The sequence below is a fragment of the Nicotiana tabacum genome, chromosome 23 (assembly GCF_000715075.1).
Source record: "Nicotiana tabacum cultivar K326 chromosome 23, ASM71507v2, whole genome shotgun sequence".
In the NCBI taxonomy this organism is placed as follows: Eukaryota; Viridiplantae; Streptophyta; class Magnoliopsida; order Solanales; family Solanaceae; genus Nicotiana; species Nicotiana tabacum.
In genome coordinates this window covers 90,387,545-90,406,693 of record NC_134102.1, presented here as the reverse complement: position 1 = coordinate 90,406,693, position 19,149 = coordinate 90,387,545, and the positions used below count along the sequence as shown (strand labels likewise).

Below are 19,149 nucleotides of genomic sequence, written 5' to 3'. Positions count from 1 at the left end.
GTGGCTAAGTCACTCTTTCCCTATAAATACAGGGGTTCTATTACATTGTAAATCATCCCAAATCAATAAGAATTCTCTCTCTTTCTTTGCAATATTCTTCTTAATTATTTCATTACACGTTATCAGCACGAGACTCTACCGTCTCAAGAAGCTCTTTGAGAAGACTAAGGTATAATTTTTCTCCTCTTTTAATTATGACTGATATTATGAAACGAAAGTTCGTTGTCCTTGAAATTTCGGGCAAGAACTATATGACATGGGTATTGGATGTTGAAATCCATTTAGATGCAAAGGGTCTTGGAGACGCCATTAAAGATAAAAATAAAGCATCTATCCAAGACTGTGCTAAGGCCTTGATTTTCTTGCGCCATCACCTTGATGAAGGGTTGAATATAGAATATCTCATAGTCAAAGATCCTCTTGTTTTGTGGAATGGCTTAAAGGAAAGATATGACAACTTAAAGTTGGTCACACTTCCACAAACACGATATGATTGGGCTCATCTGAGGCTCCAAGACTTTAAGTCTGTTTCCGAATACAATTCTGCGATGTTCAGAATTACATCAAAATTGAAACTCTGTGGAGATAGTATCACTGACTATGATATGCTTGAAAAAACGTTCAAAACATTTCATGCCTCCAATATGGTCTTGCAACAGAAGTACCGAGAGAAAGGTTTCAAGAAGTACTTTGAGTTGATTTCTCTTCTCCCCGTGGCTGAACGAAACAACGACTTGCTTATGAGAAATCACGAAAATCGACCCACCGGGTCTACACCATTGCATGAAGTGGATGAGGTGTATTCCCATTATGCTAAGGTGGAAAAGGTCGTGCCCGTGGCCGTGGTCGTGACCAAGGAATAAATTTTTCTGGTGTTAATCATCCTTCAAAGAAATATAATCACCAAAAGTGAAAAGGAAAAGATGATAAGCCAAAGACAAAGGGTTCAGAAACTTAATGCTATCATTGCGGTGGAAAAGGGCATTGGGCAAATATTTATCGTAAACCAAGACATTTGGCTGAGCTTTATCAAGCATCTCTAAAGAATAAAGGCCTTGAAGTTAATTTTGTATCTAACAATGAATTTGACATCACCCACTTGGATGTGGCAGACTTCTTTGAGCGCCCTGATGGGAAAATAGACCACTTGATCGGTGATGGATCCGTAGTTAAAGATGATTGAGTAGTTTAATTTTTATTTTTGCCTATTCATAGTAGCTAGTGAATAAATATCATGTAATCATAGTTTTTACATGAGTAGTAGTCATTAGTATCAATTAATATCTCATATTTTAAATATAATATATATTTAAATATAAATATATATATATATATATATATATATATATATATATATATATATATATATATATATATATATATATATACTTTCAAAATAGTGCATATGCATCATCACTTGATTTATAAGCATACACAAGTATTTTCATAATTTTTCATGATTTTTGAAGACTTTAAACCAATTTATTTCTGCATTTTTATTGTATAAATATCCAATAATTATCCTCTAAATTATTTTATGATAATTTAATCATCTAAACTTATCATTTATACCAATATGAGGTTATAAATATTTTCAGTGCATTTCTTATAATTACATTTGCATTTTAGGGCTAATTGCATATTTTTGCAATAATAGCCCATATTCATGTATAATTATATTATTTGTGCAAAAATAACTCTTTATATTTTTATAATGTTAAGTTTTTATTTTTGATCATTTTAGTATACAAATGATATTTTTTATTATTTATTAATTACTTTTATAAATTATGTATTTATTAAATATTGGGTATTTAAAAAAAACTAGCCTAAAAACCCACCCATTTTCGGACCAATTGCCGGCCCAAATACCCCAGCCCAAACCGAATTAACCCAACCCCTAAACCCGATCGCGACTCGTTTGACCACCCGACCAAAGACCTCTTTAAATCGTGGCCGTTGATCTCTAAGATCAACGGCCCACATTACACCCTCCCCTTTAACTACCCAAACCCCTAACCCTAATCTCACTGCCCCTCATCCGCCGCCTCTGCATCCCCTCACATCCTTTCTCTCTCAAGAACCCTAGCGCCGCCTCCCCTAAAATCTCTCCTAATCCCACCTATTATGGGATTCCATGGCTACTACTTACCATATACGACCTCCTCCTGGTACTGGCCATCCTCCTATACTGCTTGCCTAAACATGGCAAGAAGATCTCATCAAGATCGAACCAAAATCGGTTCAAATCCTTGATCTTGCTGCTATTTTGTCTATATTCATCCCCCGTTCTATTGTGAGTACGAATCTTTGGGTATTATCCGTTGATTTTTACTTACCCTAAAGCTAGGGTTTACAGAATCGAACCAAAATTGGTTCAAATCTCTGATTTTAAGCGATATTTCTGTCTATATTCATCTTATTCTGTGTAACATTTTTTTTTTATTTTTAGATTCTGCCGATTTTTTGTACTTTCCCTAAAATTAGGGTTTTGAAATTTCTCTCTTTTCCTTATTGATTTCGATTGCATGTGGTGTTCTTTCCTTTCTAGTGTTTGATTGATAGTTTTCCATTTTTCTTGTTTGGGTTTTTAGTTTCTACTACTATATAAACCCCTCTCCATTCCCCTTTAAGACAGACTTGAATCGCTATAATCTCACTAAAATTTGAAGCTCTATTTTGTTATTCCTTCATTATCTCATTCTATACTTTGGTTCTTGGCCGGCTGAAATCCAAGGCCACTAAATTCTGGGCTCTTGCTTCTCGTTAATGTCCAGAACACTGCGGACTTTTGTTCTTTCTTGTATTTTCATTTAACTGGTGAGTTACTGAACCTTTGTAATTTCGTTCCTATGTATCTACTATTTGCATATGTCTTCACTTCTGAAGTTCATTAGTTTAATGAGTTTTCTGGGTTATTTTGTGTGCGATTCTGTTTATTTTACTTCAATTTTTAGGTCTATTTAATGTTTAACTTCATAATGTTAATAGCTCAAAGCATGCCTAAACTTGATTCGAGTAAATTAGATTCTTCTCAATATGTTACTACTGTTTGGGATCTTTGCACTTGTAAGAATCTCTGTGGTGTCTTATTCTGCTCTAGGCTATCAATCCTATTGTGTGAACATGCTTTACTTACATAATTTGTATCCCCTTTAGTCGACTAGTCAATTCTGTCTAAAGCATGAATGTTTACGTTTATTCTATGGCACTAGTCTATTCTGAACTTCTGCGGTTATATCTTGCTTATATAGCATGCTTTAATCTTGTCAATCATGACTAGTTCTTTATCAATATGTCCCTTTTAGCATGGTTTTGCTCCCCTGATTCACCAGTAGTTGTAGTAATCTGTTTCCCCATCATGTATAAATATAGTTCTGTCACCAAATTAGTATGACTATTTCATAACACTAGGACTTATACTTAGTATAATTTGAACCTTTTCTTTTATATTATGAGCTGTGTATGATACTTTTCATCAATCCTGCAAACCGATTCTTCCCTTGACTTTGCTAATATAGGACTGTTTATGCACTAAGTGTTGAACCTGTTTTCTAAATCTTTGCTAAGCTTGTTCTTAAACTCTGTAACTTGTCCAACTATCTTCTATATATGCAACTTGACTGTGTCATTACCCCTTAGTTTTCTCTCTCAACCTTGGTTTACTTCACTTACTGCCTAGTCTCTTTTGAGTTCTTATTCTTAGCTGGCTGAAAGCCAAGGCTACTTAGGTTCTATCATTTGACCTCCCTAGTGTGAGCACTACTCAGGGTCCATTTGAGACCCTTGTGAGCTCTGATACACTAGAATTTGGTCCTTAGTCTTTCTCTGAATTTTCCCGATCAACCTCCCTAGTGTGAGCACTGCCCTAGATCCTTGAAGCCCTTGGGAACTCTAACACACTAAGGTCTTGGTCCAATTTGCTCAACTCTGTTTTCTACCTACTGGGAACATCAATTAGTTTCTGGCTGCCTTATGTCAATGAAGATATAATTTCTGGGCTGTTATGAACCATGAAAATGAAGGCTTGACCCGACTGGGTATATCTTTGGGCCTGTTGTAGGCTCACTATAGTTATTTTATTCTGTAATTTATGCCATTCATCGGGTCTATAATAATGTTGTAATAACAATTGGGGTATTAGTAGAATTTGGAGAAGAGGGTTTATTTTAATACTTACATTGAAATGGGTAGAAATCCTACCTATAGGTGTTTTACTTTGCTCAAATATGTTCTGCTATTGTGTATGTTAGATGACCTGCTTATAGGTGTTTGCTTTGATCGAATATGTTTTGCTACTGTGTATGTTAGATAACCTGCCTATAGGTATCTAATTTGTTTGACATATTTTGCTTCAGTATGCTAGAAACCATGCCTATAAGAAATTAAATGACCAATGTCTCAATGTGCATTACAGCATACTCATTAGGCGCTATAGGATTCTGTTAATTTACATGCTACCTAATCTGCAATTTAAAATCCCGCCTATAGATCTTAATTATTGATTATAGAAATCATGCCTATAGGATCTAAAATCAGTCTTAATTATTCTTGCCCGTTTCCTTTAACGGCCAATGTTGATCTTTCAACACTGTTTCATCGCCACTATTAGAAGGCATGCCTATAGGATCAAACTGAGTAATCCTGACTATCTTCAATGGCTACCACTGCCAACTACTGCGCAAATCACCCGGATATCATGTCTATAGGTTTAATCGCTTATAATTTGAAATCAGCAGGCAGATTGTGTAGTCGCTTAGAAATTGTATCTAAAATGGCATCTCGCTCTGAAACTGCCTGCACGTTTGAAATCCAAAATCATATAGAAATCATACCTATAGGATTTAATATTTTTTAACTCGTCTCAGTTCTGAAACTATCAAATGCGTAAATCGTTGCGTGCGTTTGTTGTCTAAGTGTGGAGGCTAACTTGAGCGCTTAATTGCCTTTATATGAAGTACAACTTGTTTCTGTATGTCGCCTAATTTTATCACTTTGAGCAACCTAAGTTAAGTCTAGAACCACCTGAAATAGAGGTCCAAACGCCTCCTGGACCATAGGCACAAGACGCGTAGTGCACGTATAAGGCACGGTTTAGAATCAACTAGTGTGCCTTAGGTAACAACTTAAAGATAGTAATCGGGTAGCAGGAGATGATAGTATGTGCCCGCTAAATAATACGAGTAACACTCCATCTTGAGGGAGTTACGAAGTATTATTTATGTTGCACGAGGTGATCCTTTAGGCTAAAAACTGTAGGACCCCCCATCTTGTCTTAAAGTCAATTATTTATGTTTGTTAGTAGACTTTTGATTACTCAAACTTCTTATTTTTTTTCTCTGACTATTTGACTAATTCATATAATTCAAGTTCGGCCGGGACCCACAATTGCGGACCTCGAAGAGTGCCTAACACCTTCTCTTCAAGGTAATTTGAGCCCTTACCCGATCTTTGGTGACGCAAACTGGTTAAATCAGAGTTACTTGCAAATAGGTGCCCTAACGCACCCCAAACCCGTTAGGTGGCGACTCTCTCTTTTTTAATCCCTTTCGTTTAAAAGAGTTATCCCGTGTCGAAACCTGATTTCGCGAGAAAAAAGGGCGCGGCAAGTAGTAGTCATTAGTATCAATTAGTATTATTTATTTTATGGGATAGTGTTAGTTCATTTTGATTAAATATAGTTCTAGTATTCGTTGTAAATAATTACTATTATTTGATATTACTTAATTAAGTGGCTGCTGATACAACATCAACGTTGTGGTATGCTAAGCTTAGATGAAACCGTATTTGTTTTGAGCAAGGTGATTATCATTGATGTACTATTGTGATTGTGGTGTTTGAACTGGTAATTAGTTATGGTATCGGGCCCCACAAATATAATGTAGCACATTTTGCAATGATTTGTGTTTAAGAACACATACCTAAGAAAACAAATGTTGTGTACTATTAAAATTTCAATTAATATTTATTACTCCAACGATGTCAAGGTGAAATTGATCCTACCAGATTGTGGGTTATAAAGTGTACGAGAACATGATCTTTGCCTTTAGGGAATTTAACAGCAAATCCTTGTTCATTTATGCATAATAAATTGCCTACTTCATTTACGTTTGCTGCAAATATGAATATCTCTCAAAGTAAATTTGGATCAAAGTTCAATTGTAAAAATATTTGTTTAATTGATTCATGTACGACACATACAATATTTAAAGAGAAAAAATATTTCTCTCATTTAAGTATGTGTAAGCCAAATGTTACTATAATTAATCGTAGTAGTAACATAATTGAAGTCTCTCGAAAAGCTACTATAACTCTGCCTAGGGGAACAATACTTATCATAGAGAATGCAATGTTCTCCTCCAAGTCCAAGAGGAACTCGTTGAGTTTTAAAGATATCCGCCGAAATGGATATCATATTGAGATAATAGATGAGAATAATCTTGAATATCTCATCGTTACCAAGAATGTCTCTGGCTAGAAAAGGGTTATTGAAAAGTTCTCATCTTTATCTTGTGGCATGTATTGGACAAGAATTAGTGCAATTGAAGCACATTCTACCGTAAACCAAAAGATTACTGATTCCAATACTTTTGTACTTTGGCGTGATCGATTGGGACATCATGGATCAATTATGATGAGACGAATTATAGAAAACTCAAATGGGCATCCATTAAAGAATTTAAAGATTCTTTTAAATAATTAATTTTCTTGCACTTCTTGTTATCAAGGCAAGTTAATTATTAGAACATCACCAACAAATATTGGGATTACGTCCCCTGCGTTTTTGGAACGTATAGAAGGGGACATTTTTGGACCTATTTGCCCACCTAGTGGGTCGTTTAGATATTTTATGGTCTTAATAAATGCATCTTCTAGATGGTCTCATGTGTGCCTATTGTCATCTCGCAACCTGACGTTTGCAAAATTAATTGCACAAATAATTCGATTACGGGCACAGCTTCCCGATAATCCAATTAAGTTTATTTGACTTGATAATGCTACTGAGTTTTCATCCCAAGCATTTAATGATTATTGCTTATCAATTGGGATTAAAGTGGAACATCTTGTAGCTCATGTTCACACTCAAAATGGCCTTGCAGAGTCTTTGATTAAACGTCAGAAACTGATAGCAAGACCGTTACTCATGAAAACGAGGTTACCCATTTCTGTTTGGGGTCATGCCATTTTGCATGCAACAATGCTAGTTCGTCTCAGACCGACAAATTATCATAAATATTTTCTGTTATAATTAGTTTTGGGTCATGAACCTAATATATCCCATTTAAGAATTTTTGGATGCGCAGTATATGTGCTTGTACCATAGCCATATCGCACCAAGATGGGTCCCCAAAGAAGGTTAGGAATATACGTTGGGTTTGAATCTCCCTCAATTATTCGCTACCTCAAAACATTAACGGGAGATTTATTCACTGCTCGATTTGCAGATTGACGATTCAATGAGACACTTTTCCCAAAATTAGGGGGAGAAATTGGTGAAACCAAACGAGAAATTTTGTGAAAAAATTCATCATTGTCTCATCTTGATCTACATGTCTCTATTTGTAAAAAAGAGGTGCAAAAGATTATTCATTTGCAGAAAATAGCAAATCAAATGCGAGACGCATTTACGGATCTGAAAAGGATAACAAAATCACATATCCCTGTAGAAAATGTTCCAATCCGTATTGATATCCCTGTTGGACAATCTTCTAGTGTCATAGCTAATGAATCAAAAGCATGCCTAAAGCGTGGCAGATCATTGGGTTCTAAGGATCGAAATCCTAGAAAAAGAAAAATAAATGATGAAGATGACACTACGAAAGAATCTCATAAAGAAACCCATGATTTAACCAATCTTGAGATTCATGAGGAAATTACTGAGCCTGAGACTCAAGAAAATAAGGAACTATCAATAAACTCAATCGATATTGGGACGAATTTGAATCGATTAGATATAGTGGTGGATTATGTCTTTGCATATAATGTTGCGTCTAGCATTATATAAGATAGTGAAGATCTTGAACCTCAATCAGTTGGATAATGTCGACAAAGACGTGATTGACCAAAATAGCAAGAAGCAATCCAATCTGAGTTGGATTCACTTGCGAAACGTGAAGTTTTTGGGCCTGTAGTCCAAACACCTATTGGTGTTAAGCCTGTTGGTTATAAATAGGTCTTTGTACGTAAGAGAAGTGAGAAAAATGAGGTACAAAGATATAAGGCACGCCTTGTTGCACAAGAATTTTTAGAAAGGCCTGGTGTCAATTATGAAGTGACATATTCACCTGTTATAGATGCAATTAACATTTCGTTATCTCATTAGTTTTGCTGTACATGAAAATCTTGACATGCATTTAATGGATGTGATTACCGCCTATCTTTATGGCTCACTTGATAATGAGATATACATGAAAATTCCCGAGATATTTAAAATGCCTGACGCACATAATTCAAAGTCCCGAAAAATACTTTCAATTAAATTGCAAAGATCTTTGTATGGTCTAAAGCAATCAGGACGAATGTGGTATAACCGTCTTAGTGAGTATTTAATAAAGGAAGGTTATATAAATGATATCATTTGTCAATATGTTTTTATAAAGAAAACAACATCAGAATTTATTGTACTTGCCGTATATGTCGATGACATAAATCTTAATAGAACTCATATATAACTCCAAAAGGTAATTAATTATTTAAAGAAGGAATTCGAGATGAAAGATCTCGGAAAGATAAAATTATGTCTTGGTTTGCAAATTGAACATTTGTAAAATGAGGTTTTTGTTCATCAATCTGCCTACACAGAAAAGGTATTGAAATAATTTTACATGGATGGAGCACATCCATTAAGTACTTCGATAGTTTTTCGATCACTTGATGTGAATAAGGATCCGTTCCGACCTCAAGAAAAGAATGAAGAGCTACTTGGTCCTGAAGTACCATATCTTAGTACAATTGGTGCACTAATGTATCTTGCTAATAGAACAAGGCCTAGCATAACTTTTTCAGTTAATGTTTTAGCAAGATATAGCTCTGCTCCTACAAGGAGACACTGGAATGGAATCAAACACATATTGTGGTATCTAAAAGGGACTACCGATATGAGCTTATTTTATGGAAATAATTACAATCCCGATCTTCTTGGTTATGCCGATGCTGGGTATTTATTCGATCCATACAAGGCTCGATCTCAAACAGGCTATGTGTTTACATGTGGAGGTACTGCCATATCTTGGAGATCGACCAAGCAATCAATTGTGGCTACTTCATCTAATCATGCTGAGATAATTGCTATTCATGAAGCAAGTCGGGAATGTGTGTGGTTGGGGTCTATAATACATCTTATTAGAGACAAATATGGTTTGAAGTGTGACAAACTACCTCCGATTTTGTACGAAGACAATGCATAATGTATAGCCCAATTGAAGGGAGGATTCATAAAAAGAGATAATACAAAGCATATTTCACCAAAGTTATTTTTCACACATGATCTTCAAAAGAATGGTGATATCAATGTGCAACAAATTCGTTCACGTGATAATATGGCTGATTTGTTCACAAAATCTCTACCAACGTCAATCTTCAAGAAACTAGTGTACAAGATTGAGATGCGAACGCTCAAGGATGTGGATTGATGCTTTCATCAGGGGGGAGTTAATACGCGTTGTACTCTTTTTTCCTTACAAGGTTTTGTCCCACTGGGTTTTCCTTGCAAGATTTTTAACGAGGCAACCAAAAGACGTATTTCTAAACATATGTATTCTTTTTCTTTCTCTAGAATTTTTGCCCATCGGGTTTTATTTTAGTTAAGATTTTAACGAGGCACATTATCAGTTGAATAGACATTCAAGGGGGAGTGTTATAAATAGAATTGTATTTAAGGTGAATGTCTATATTTTAGAGAGATTTTAGGGATTATTACTTGGTGGATAAGTCACTTTTTCTCTCTAAATAGAGGGGGTTCTATTCCATTATAAATCATCCCAAATCAGTAAAAATTCTCTCTCTCTCTTTCTTTGCAATATTCTTCTTTATTGTTTTATTATAGAAAAATATTTTTTTGGATATTTTCAATTGTTAAATATTGTAGTTTACATAATACCTTTGAAAAAACAACCATCTCAATATCCAACTAAGAATGTATAGTTTGACCTCTTTGTTTGACCAAAAATATAGATCTTGGTTCAACCAATTAGATTTAACTAAAGAAGAGTCAATCTTAGTTAATAATAATATCCCAAAGACAAAGCTATCAGTTTTATGACAAATAACTTTTATTTTTGTCTGGATGGCAATGAATGTAAGCAATAATAACAATGTTCAATAATCCAAAAAGATGGAATATGACATTAAATAGTAATAAATAGAAATAAAAGGTATTTAAGTAAATAGAAACGTGTGAATCACCCGAAATGGGGTGATATCTGTGGATATTCTCTCTGACAATGATAAATGATTGATAAGCCTTTGAACACTTAGATTGTTCTTGGATCCAGTGGAAATAGTAGACAAGAATCTTAATAAAAAGGTTATTTTTGTATGCTTGTAATAGGACCAGATTCTCTTTATAAGGCCAATATTTTTTTTTACAAATGAATATCTCATGTCCTCTATCATTGTGTCTCTTTCTATTTATAGAGAACATGTTCCTAGAAATCCAAATAGTACGGGTGCAGAGAATATCTACTAGAATATTCTCTTTAGTCTCCTATCATGGACTAGCCGATATAACTCGGTCAAGGATGCTCGACCTCGACCTTGATCTTTGACGACACCTTGACCTTGATCCTTGCTGACCCTTCGACCGCAACCTTCATTGTTTCTAGAACCACTTCAACCTTGGGCAAGCCTTCATTGGAGTCATATTGGCGACACATGGAGGCCTGTGAATGCCTCCTTAATACTAACATAAATTAATCATATTAGAGATAATTTTTGACTCATACAGTTAGTCCCTCCGCTCACTGAGGTTGTCCTCACAGGTGAGCTTAATGAGCGGATAATGTCGCTTTCGGTCAAACTTATCGAGTAAGCTACAAGAGTCGTAATCGTCATGTCGAGCAGGACACGTGGCCCCCCTGTGGGCCGCAAAATTCAAACCTTAAGTTTCCCGGGCGATTTGTTTGAGTTATCCTATTTAAGGAACATAATGACATCATGACATCGAATATTTTCGATGCATTGCCACGAATCACGTGTGACCCTTGATTAGATCTACCGTTTCGATTCCGATGCCAATTATGATGAGCCGTTTTTGGGTTTAGTGACAAGATCTCTATAAATTGAGGATTTTGGACTTGAGTTTGAAGTTTGCTTCTCCTAACTTTCCAGAGCATCATCCTTCTTGCCATTTTCTTATCTAAATTTCCTTTCTCACTCTGCTACTTTACTCCATCTCCATTCTTTAGCACTCATTATCCTTCTTTACTACTTTGCACCATGTCTGACTTACTCTCAAATGCTGGTCAAGGGAGCTGTATTCCTCCTTTAGCAGTTGTGTTTCCCTCTCATGGGGAGGGTGCTTCCGCTATTGTTGATGACAAAGCATTCCCGTTAGTGGAGAAAATAATCCCCCGCAATCTTGATGCAAGGTCTGACCTCACCAAATTACCCTGACGCTGCGCCTGGAGTCTTTCAATTGACAATGACACCTAAGGAATTAGCAGAACTCAAGGCAAAATTCGGCCTTCCAAACCATGTCGAACTGATCCCGGGTGGTGAGAACGTGGTACCGATTTATCGCCCCGGATACTGCACTTTATACGCTTATCCTTTCCATATCGATTATTCGTTCCCCCTCCTTCCGTTGGTGGAGGAATTCTGTCATCACTACGACATCTGCCCTGCTCAGCTTGCATTGTACGTCTACAAAAGTATTATAATGCTGACCAAATTTGTTAAGCTGGCCGGGGTCGAGCTGACGCTGTAGCATTTCGTTCACCTCTTCGCCCCTAGATTCTATAGGGGGACGATGCTGAATCTTCGCCATTGTGGAGGCAAGTGGTTGGTGGTGAAGAAGGATGATAAGGTCAGTCACCAATTCTGGCTCAAGTTTTTCTATGTCGGGACCAAGGACGTGGTGGCTAACGCTGATGGCTTTCTAGAGGCTTGGAATTACAAAGGTAAGTGCTCGTTGTTTTTGTTCGCATTCTTTTACTTACTTGGAGTTAGTTGAAGGACATAGAATTTCTTTATTTGTAGCCAACACTCAGCCTCCCCTTTTAGTCATGCGCATTTCTGACTGGGTCGAGCAAATCCTCCCCCACGTCATAGGGATCCGCGACTGATCGAGCTTCATCAAGAAGTTCAGATCGACTCTGCCTTCAACTAGTAAATTTCCTTATTTTCTTGTGATCGCTTCATTTTTCGTTGTATGCCGACTCATTTTGCTGATTTTGACATTTTGTTTTTTCCCTAGGTCCTTTTAGAGGAAGGCTGATGCCTCTTCGGCTTCTTCCCCCATTGTGACTTTTAACGCTTCTGTGCCGACCCCTTGCTCGGCTGCCGTAGTCCAAGAGCCTGCCTCCACTCCATCCTCTTCTTCTGCCCCTCAACTCCTTTCATTGATTGATGATGACGATGATGTCTCTCCTGAGGATGGTAGTTTAATGCCTCGTAAGAGAAGAGTCGTGGATACGGGAAGAGAAAGGCTAGGAGCCATCGACTTAGAAGGAGGTGACTTTATTCTTCGAGAGGCAGCAATAGTGTATGTTGGAGAGAACACCTGGGCAGGATCGGAGGTTCAACACGTGGAGGAGATGAACATGAACGCATCGATGCATCCCGTGGGTGAGATGGTCGAGGACGGGACGCATGACAACAGACTCGCATTTCCGAGGCGAGAGGAGGCCTCTTCTTCTAGGGCCACATCGGATGTCCCTTCTTCTGCTGATGGCAGAGAGAAGGCCATTGCTAAATAGGACGTCGGATCTGACTCCGATATGGATCTGGATGAGTTGAGGATGATCGACGAGGGACTTACTCAACTCGAGGTAAGGTTGGAAGGGGGCTCCAGAACAATTATGGTGCCAATGGATTGTAATCTTCTTGTAAATACCGAGGACGTAATCCCTGCTCTTGGTCCTCTTTGTTCTCTGGTTGAGGGTACGACCCTCGAGACAATAAACGATAGCACTCTGTCGAATAACATTGCTGGTCTTTCTCTCCGGGTGAGTACGACTATCGTTTGTTCTTTTCCTTATGCATTGGTTTCTTTTGTAAGTTCTAAGTCCCTTTTCTTTGTTTTGTAGACATTTATTCTAGAGATCGAGAGTGATCATCGAGAGAAGAGATGTAAAGACATTTACGTGAAGCTGAAAGACAAGTACACAATATGCCTTGGGAAGTACCAGGAGCTCCGGTGTCGACTTCGTGAAGGCGGCAATGTGCGGGTCCTGAGGAAGGACTTAAAGAAGAGGGACGTGGAACTGATGCTGGTCGTGGAGTAATGCAGTGTCCTTGAAGTGACGTTGAGGGGAAAGATGAGGATCTTGAGCTTACCAAGGGCGTAGAGGCCCAATATAACGATCTCCAAGCCCAAGTGGTCCTACTGTGAGGCCAACTCGAAGAGTGTCAGTTCAAGGCAGAGGCTCTTAGTGGTGAGGTTGCTGAGAAACAGGAAGAGCTCGATAAAGTGGAGTCTGCTCGGTCGAAGTCTCAGAGGAGGGTGGAGTTCCTTGATGTGGCGAACTGAACCCTTCGTTCTGAGCGAGAAAATGACTTATCGACGGTGAGGGCTAAATAAGAATGGCTTGATGAAAGGATTGGGGAGTTGGAGAAAGAGACCTCCGATCTTTACGATCAAGTTGCCGCTCTGGAGGCCGAGAAAGACAAACTACTTGAACGTCCTTCTTCATCTACGATTTATGGCTTCCCTAACGTTCTTTGTAAGCTGTATAAAGAGTGGATTAATGAAGAGGCCCGATTGGATGGGATTCGTGAGTTGCATGCGGTGTGCTCCATTCCTACCGCGGACTTTGAGGATGCTCGGGTCAAGGCTCGTGAGGCTCGGGTTGCTTGTGGTTACGACTCGACTACGTCTTATCCTGGCGAAGAAAATGAGGACAGTGAGGATGTTGTAGATCGCCTTGAGGATAAGGTCTGGTATGATTCTATTTATCCTCCGGGCGAGGAGGGAGATGGCGTTGAAGATCGGGCCAGTGAGGATGTCGTAGATCGTGATGGTGATGGCCATCAGTAGTTTGTTTCTATAAGTTTTTCTGTATTTTTACTGGCGTCTTCAAGAGCCTTTGTAAGAAACCTTTGTCTATAAATATCAAAGTTGGTTTTTTCTTTCATTTGTACCTCTTTTATTCTCTGTGGTTTATTCCTGTACTTTGCGTGTTTTGCTCGATCATACTTTTGCCGTCGTTCTTATTAATATCAAAGTCTTTGGGTTGAATAGCTATGGGCCGAATTACCCCTTTACTCGTATAGGTCGAGGATGTCTATAGACTAATCGGTTAAGTTTGAACTTGGTCGGACTTAGCTTCTTGTTTGGTTAAGTTTAACCATCTATTGAAATGTGTCCGATAGGTGCCATTCAAAATTGGTCGAATTTTAACCTCTTTAAATTGCGGCCGAGGGTCGGTAGGTGTTGTTCGAACTTGGTCGAATTCTAACCTTCATTAGGGTGCGACTGAGGGCCGATAGGTGTCATTCGAACTTGTCAAATTTTACACTCTTTAAATTGTGGTCGAGGGCCGGTAGGTGTTGTTCGAACTTGGTCGAATTCTAACCTTTTATTAATGTGCGACCAAAGGCCGATTGTTGTTGTTCGAGCGGGGTCAAAATTAACCTTTTATTATTCGCGACTAAGGGCCAATAGGTGTTGTTCAAGCAAGGTTGAACTTACCTTTTGTTAATCGCGGCCGAGGGCCGATAGGTTTTGTTCGAGCGGGGTCAAACTTAACCTTTTGTTAATCGTGGCCGAGCGTGGATAGGTTTTTTTGATAAACGTAAGTTTCTTATTACTTTGACGTTGTTTCTATGATTGCATGATTGGAGAGAGTTATAAATTTTTGGCATTGGCTGACGTTCCAGTCCCAGTCCCTGTCTATCTTGTCCCTTCATTGCTTGACTTGGAGAGTATTAAAGAGTTGAACAATGAAAGAGAAAAGCAGTCCCTCCCTCGAATATTTCGACTCGAAGTGTCCCCTTTGTCACCTCATTCAAATCCTCCTTGATAAAACCCTAATGGGACAAAACTCAAGTGAGGGAAAAGGTGTACGACTTGGGGCCACTTCTTCCTTTTAGAATTTGAAGTATTTGAGGTGGCTGATGTTCCAATTGTTCAGTAATGGCTTTCCTTCCATTGTCTCTAATTGGAACGAACCGTTGTTTGCTTTGGATGTAATTTTATACGGGCCATCCCAGTTTGTTCCCAGTTTGCCTTCCTGTGAGTCTTTGCTTGCTTGAATTTTATCTTTGAGTACGTAGTCCCTGACTTTAAGCGGATGAACCTTTGCTTTCTTGTTGTAATAACATTCTGCTTGATGCTTTTGGGAGACCATCCTTATGTGCACCATATCTCTTCATTCGTCGATTTCATCGAGTTCCTGCCTTCTACTCTCATCATTACTAATACCGCTTTCGTGGGAGTACCTTAATTGGGTTCTCCGATTTTGACTGATATGACTGCTTCGGTCCCATAGACCAAAGAGTAGGGTGTCTCTCCTGGCCACATTCCATTGGCGTCTTCGAGCTTGTTCTTCATGATGGTTAATATGGACTTGTTGGTGAATTATTGGGGTGTATTTCTGACATTATTCGCATTTCTTCATGAATTCTGAGGCGTCCTTTTTCATGGTGGGCCAATAGTCTCCTGCCCATTTAAGACACCTAAAGAGTGTTCAATTGCTAGAGTGAGTGCCACAATGGCCTTTATGGACTTCTTCGAGGACGCGTTGGGTTTTGTTTGGGCCCAAACATTTCTCTAGAGGGCCGTCGTATGTCCTCTTATACAGGTCACTATGGAGGAGATTGTATCTGGCTACTTGTATTCTTAGTTTATTGGATTTCTTTTTGTCATTTGGGAGTGCGCCGTCTTGAAAATAGGTGATAATACGATTGCGCCAATCCGAAGTTAAGCTTACAGATCTTACCTCGATTTGGCCTAGCGATGAGTTGAGGATGTGGGCTACACTTTTATCCCCTGTCGTGATGCTTTTGGTAGCTGCGGCCAATTTGGCGAGGATGTCTTCTTCAACATTCTATGCACGCGAGATCTGGTCGAGCTGGCATTCGTCGAACTCGAGCAGTAGCTTACAGATCTTGGGCTGATATTTTTGCAACCTTTATTCTTTGATTTGGAAAGTCCCTGTGACTTAGTTGACTACGAGCTGGAAATCGCAGTGGATTTTCAACCGCTTCACCCCATACTTTAGTGCTAACCTCAATACAGCAATTACAGCCTCATACTCGACCCCGTTGTTAGTCATATCTGGGCATCTTATGGATTGGAAAATTACTTCACCGGTAGGGATCTTGAGTACGAGTCTCATTTCGGATCCGAAAACGTTGGATGCGCCGTTGGTGTGTAGGACTCAAAGGTCTTGTGTATGGAGAGAAGCTTGGACGGATTCCTTCTCGACCCCAGGCATTATTTTTGTGCTGAAGTGTGCGACGAAGTCGGCGAGCACTTGTGACTTTATCGCAGTTCGCGGCTGATATGTGATATCATGCTCGTTTAGATTGATGGCCTACTTGGCCAGCCTCCTCGATAGTTCGGGTTTATGTAAAATACCTCTTAGGGGAAATGTGGTAACGACCGAGATTGGGTGGCATTGGAAATATGGTGTAAGCTTTCGTGAAGCTATGATAAGTGCCAGGGCAAGTTTCTCGATGTGCGGGTACCTTGTCTCGGTGTCAACGAGTGTTTTGCTAATGTAATAAATGGGACATTACGTACCTTTTTTTTCTTGAATCGGGACTGCACTTACTGTTACTTCGGAGATGGCCGGGTAAACTAGGAGATGTTCCCCGGGTTCGAGATTTGAGAGTAGAGGCGGTGATGACAGATACGTCTTCAGTTCTCGCAGAGTTTGTATGCACTCGGGCGTCCACTCGAGGTCGTTATCCTTTTTGAGTACGCCGAAAAATTTGTGACATCTGTCAGATGACCACGAGATAAATCTTGATAAGGCGGCGATTCGACCAGTCAGCCTTTGGACCTGCTTCTTGGTAGTTAGGAGCTCCGGTATCCCTTCTATAGATTTGATTTGGGCTGGGTTGACCTCAATCCCCCGTTGTGACACTAAGAAGGCCAAGAACATTCCCGAGGCTACCCCAAATGTGCATTTCTCTAGGTTTAGTTTCATTCTATATCGTCTTAGTATGTCGAAAGCTTCCTTCAAATGGTCGATATGATTTCCTGCCTTTACGGATTTGACCAGCATGTCGTCGATATATACCTCCACGGTTTTGCTGAGCTGATCTTTGAACATTTTTTTGATCAATCTTTGATATGTAGCCCGCATCTTCAGCCCAAATAGCATGACCCTATAACAATATGTTCCTCGGTGGGTGATAAATGTGGTTTTCTATTGGTCCTCTTCTTCCATAAGTATCTGGTTATAGCTCGCGTATGCGTCCAAGAAACTCAACAACTCGTGACCGGTCATTGCGTCGATGAGTTGATCAAAATGTGGTAATGGGAACGAATCCTTCGGGCACGCTTTGTTGAAGTCCGTGAAATCTACACACATCCTCCATTTACCATCACTACGATGGCAATCCACTTGAGGTATTTTGACTCCATGATGGAGCCATTTTCTAACAGCTTTTCCACCTCCTCATGGACGGCATCGTTGATGGCAAGATTGAACTTTCGTCTGACCTGCCTTACCGGGGGGTAGAACGGATCGACGTTTGATTTGTGTGTGGAAATATCCTTAGGGATGCCCGACATATCTGCAAGGCTGAAGGCAAACTAATCTGCATTAGTTATTAAGAATCGACTAAATTTACCTAGTTCTAGAAGTTTCCAGCCGATGTAGGCCTTTTTGCTGCAGTCGCTGGTATCTAATTAAACGGGGTCGAGGTCCTCTATAGTCGAGTCCGTGGCTTAAACCATTTCGGGATCCATAATGACGTCCTTGGTCTCTTGTTTTATCGGCCTCGAACCTGTTGATTGCTATGCCTCCTTTTCCTTGTTTTTTTTCTGTTGGGTTGTCATGTTGTCTAAGGTGACGTGGTAACATTCCCGAGATATGCGTTGTTCTCCTCGTATGTTGAATATCCCCCAAGGTGTTGGGAATTTGATTACTTGGTATAAGCTGGAAGGGACGACTCTTATGGGATGTATCCATGCGGTGGCTTGGTCCATCATGTGGAACGTTGTCTCCAGAGTTATGCCATCGTCGAGTATGGGGAGTGTAATTTCTCCCGATGTCCGTTCAATTGCATTATTAAAACCGGTTAGTGTGATGCAGTGTGGCACTATATTGTCCTTGAGTCTCATCTAGGTAAGTACTCGGGGATGGATAATCCACGCTCCACTTCCATCGTCTACCATGATACATTTGACATCAATATCTAAAATGCGCAATGTAATGACGAGAGCATCATTGTGAGGGAAAGTCAAACCAGCGACATCTAACGCATCAAATATGATACTTTCTTCAAGTCCGTCATACCATTCGCGGGTGATAGATCGTTTGAGCTTGTGAGTGGTAGTGAATTTAACATCATTGATGGAGGCGTCACCACTGCCACCGATGATCATGTTGATAGTGTGATCTGGTGACGGTGGCTTCGACAGGCCTTGGTGTTCACGTCCTCTAGCCAAGTTGTTTCTCCCCTTGTTGCTCAGCAGCTCTTTGAGGTGTCCCTGCCGCAACATGTTTACAACCTCTTGCCTGAGGGCGATGCGATCTTCTTCTTTGTGTCCGCGCTCTTAGTGGAACTCGCAGAAGGCGTCTGATTTTCTGGTGCTCATATCGGACCTCATCTTTGGCGGCCATTTAACCTTCTTACCGAGTTTCTCTTGGGCATGGACTACTTTTGTAGGTGACACACAAAAATTATGAGTAGATAATAAGGGGGCATACCTCGATCGTTCCGGCGAGTCCCCGTCCTCATCCTAGATAGGCCTTCATCATAGCAGAAAGAAGGTGGGGCTGGGCCCCTGACGTTTGGCTGATGTTGTTCCTT

At 39.5% G+C, this 19,149-nt stretch overlaps 1 protein-coding gene across 1 annotated transcript; it reads right to left on the bottom strand.

Annotated features, from left to right (window-relative positions):
• Window positions 1-18,457: 18,457 nt before the first annotated feature.
• On the bottom strand, window positions 18,458-18,838 carry LOC107820031 (uncharacterized). Its single transcript, XM_016646236.1, has one exon. It carries the CDS (start codon window positions 18,836-18,838, stop codon window positions 18,458-18,460), a length of 381 nt encoding a protein of 126 aa, XP_016501722.1.
• Window positions 18,839-19,149: the final 311 nt, after the last annotated feature.

What these genes read in the sequence shown, in the direction of transcription:
- LOC107820031 (XM_016646236.1), bottom strand. Translation starts at nt 18,838, where the DNA reads ATGTTGCGGCAGGGACACCTCAAAGAGCTGCTGAGCAACAAGGGGAGA.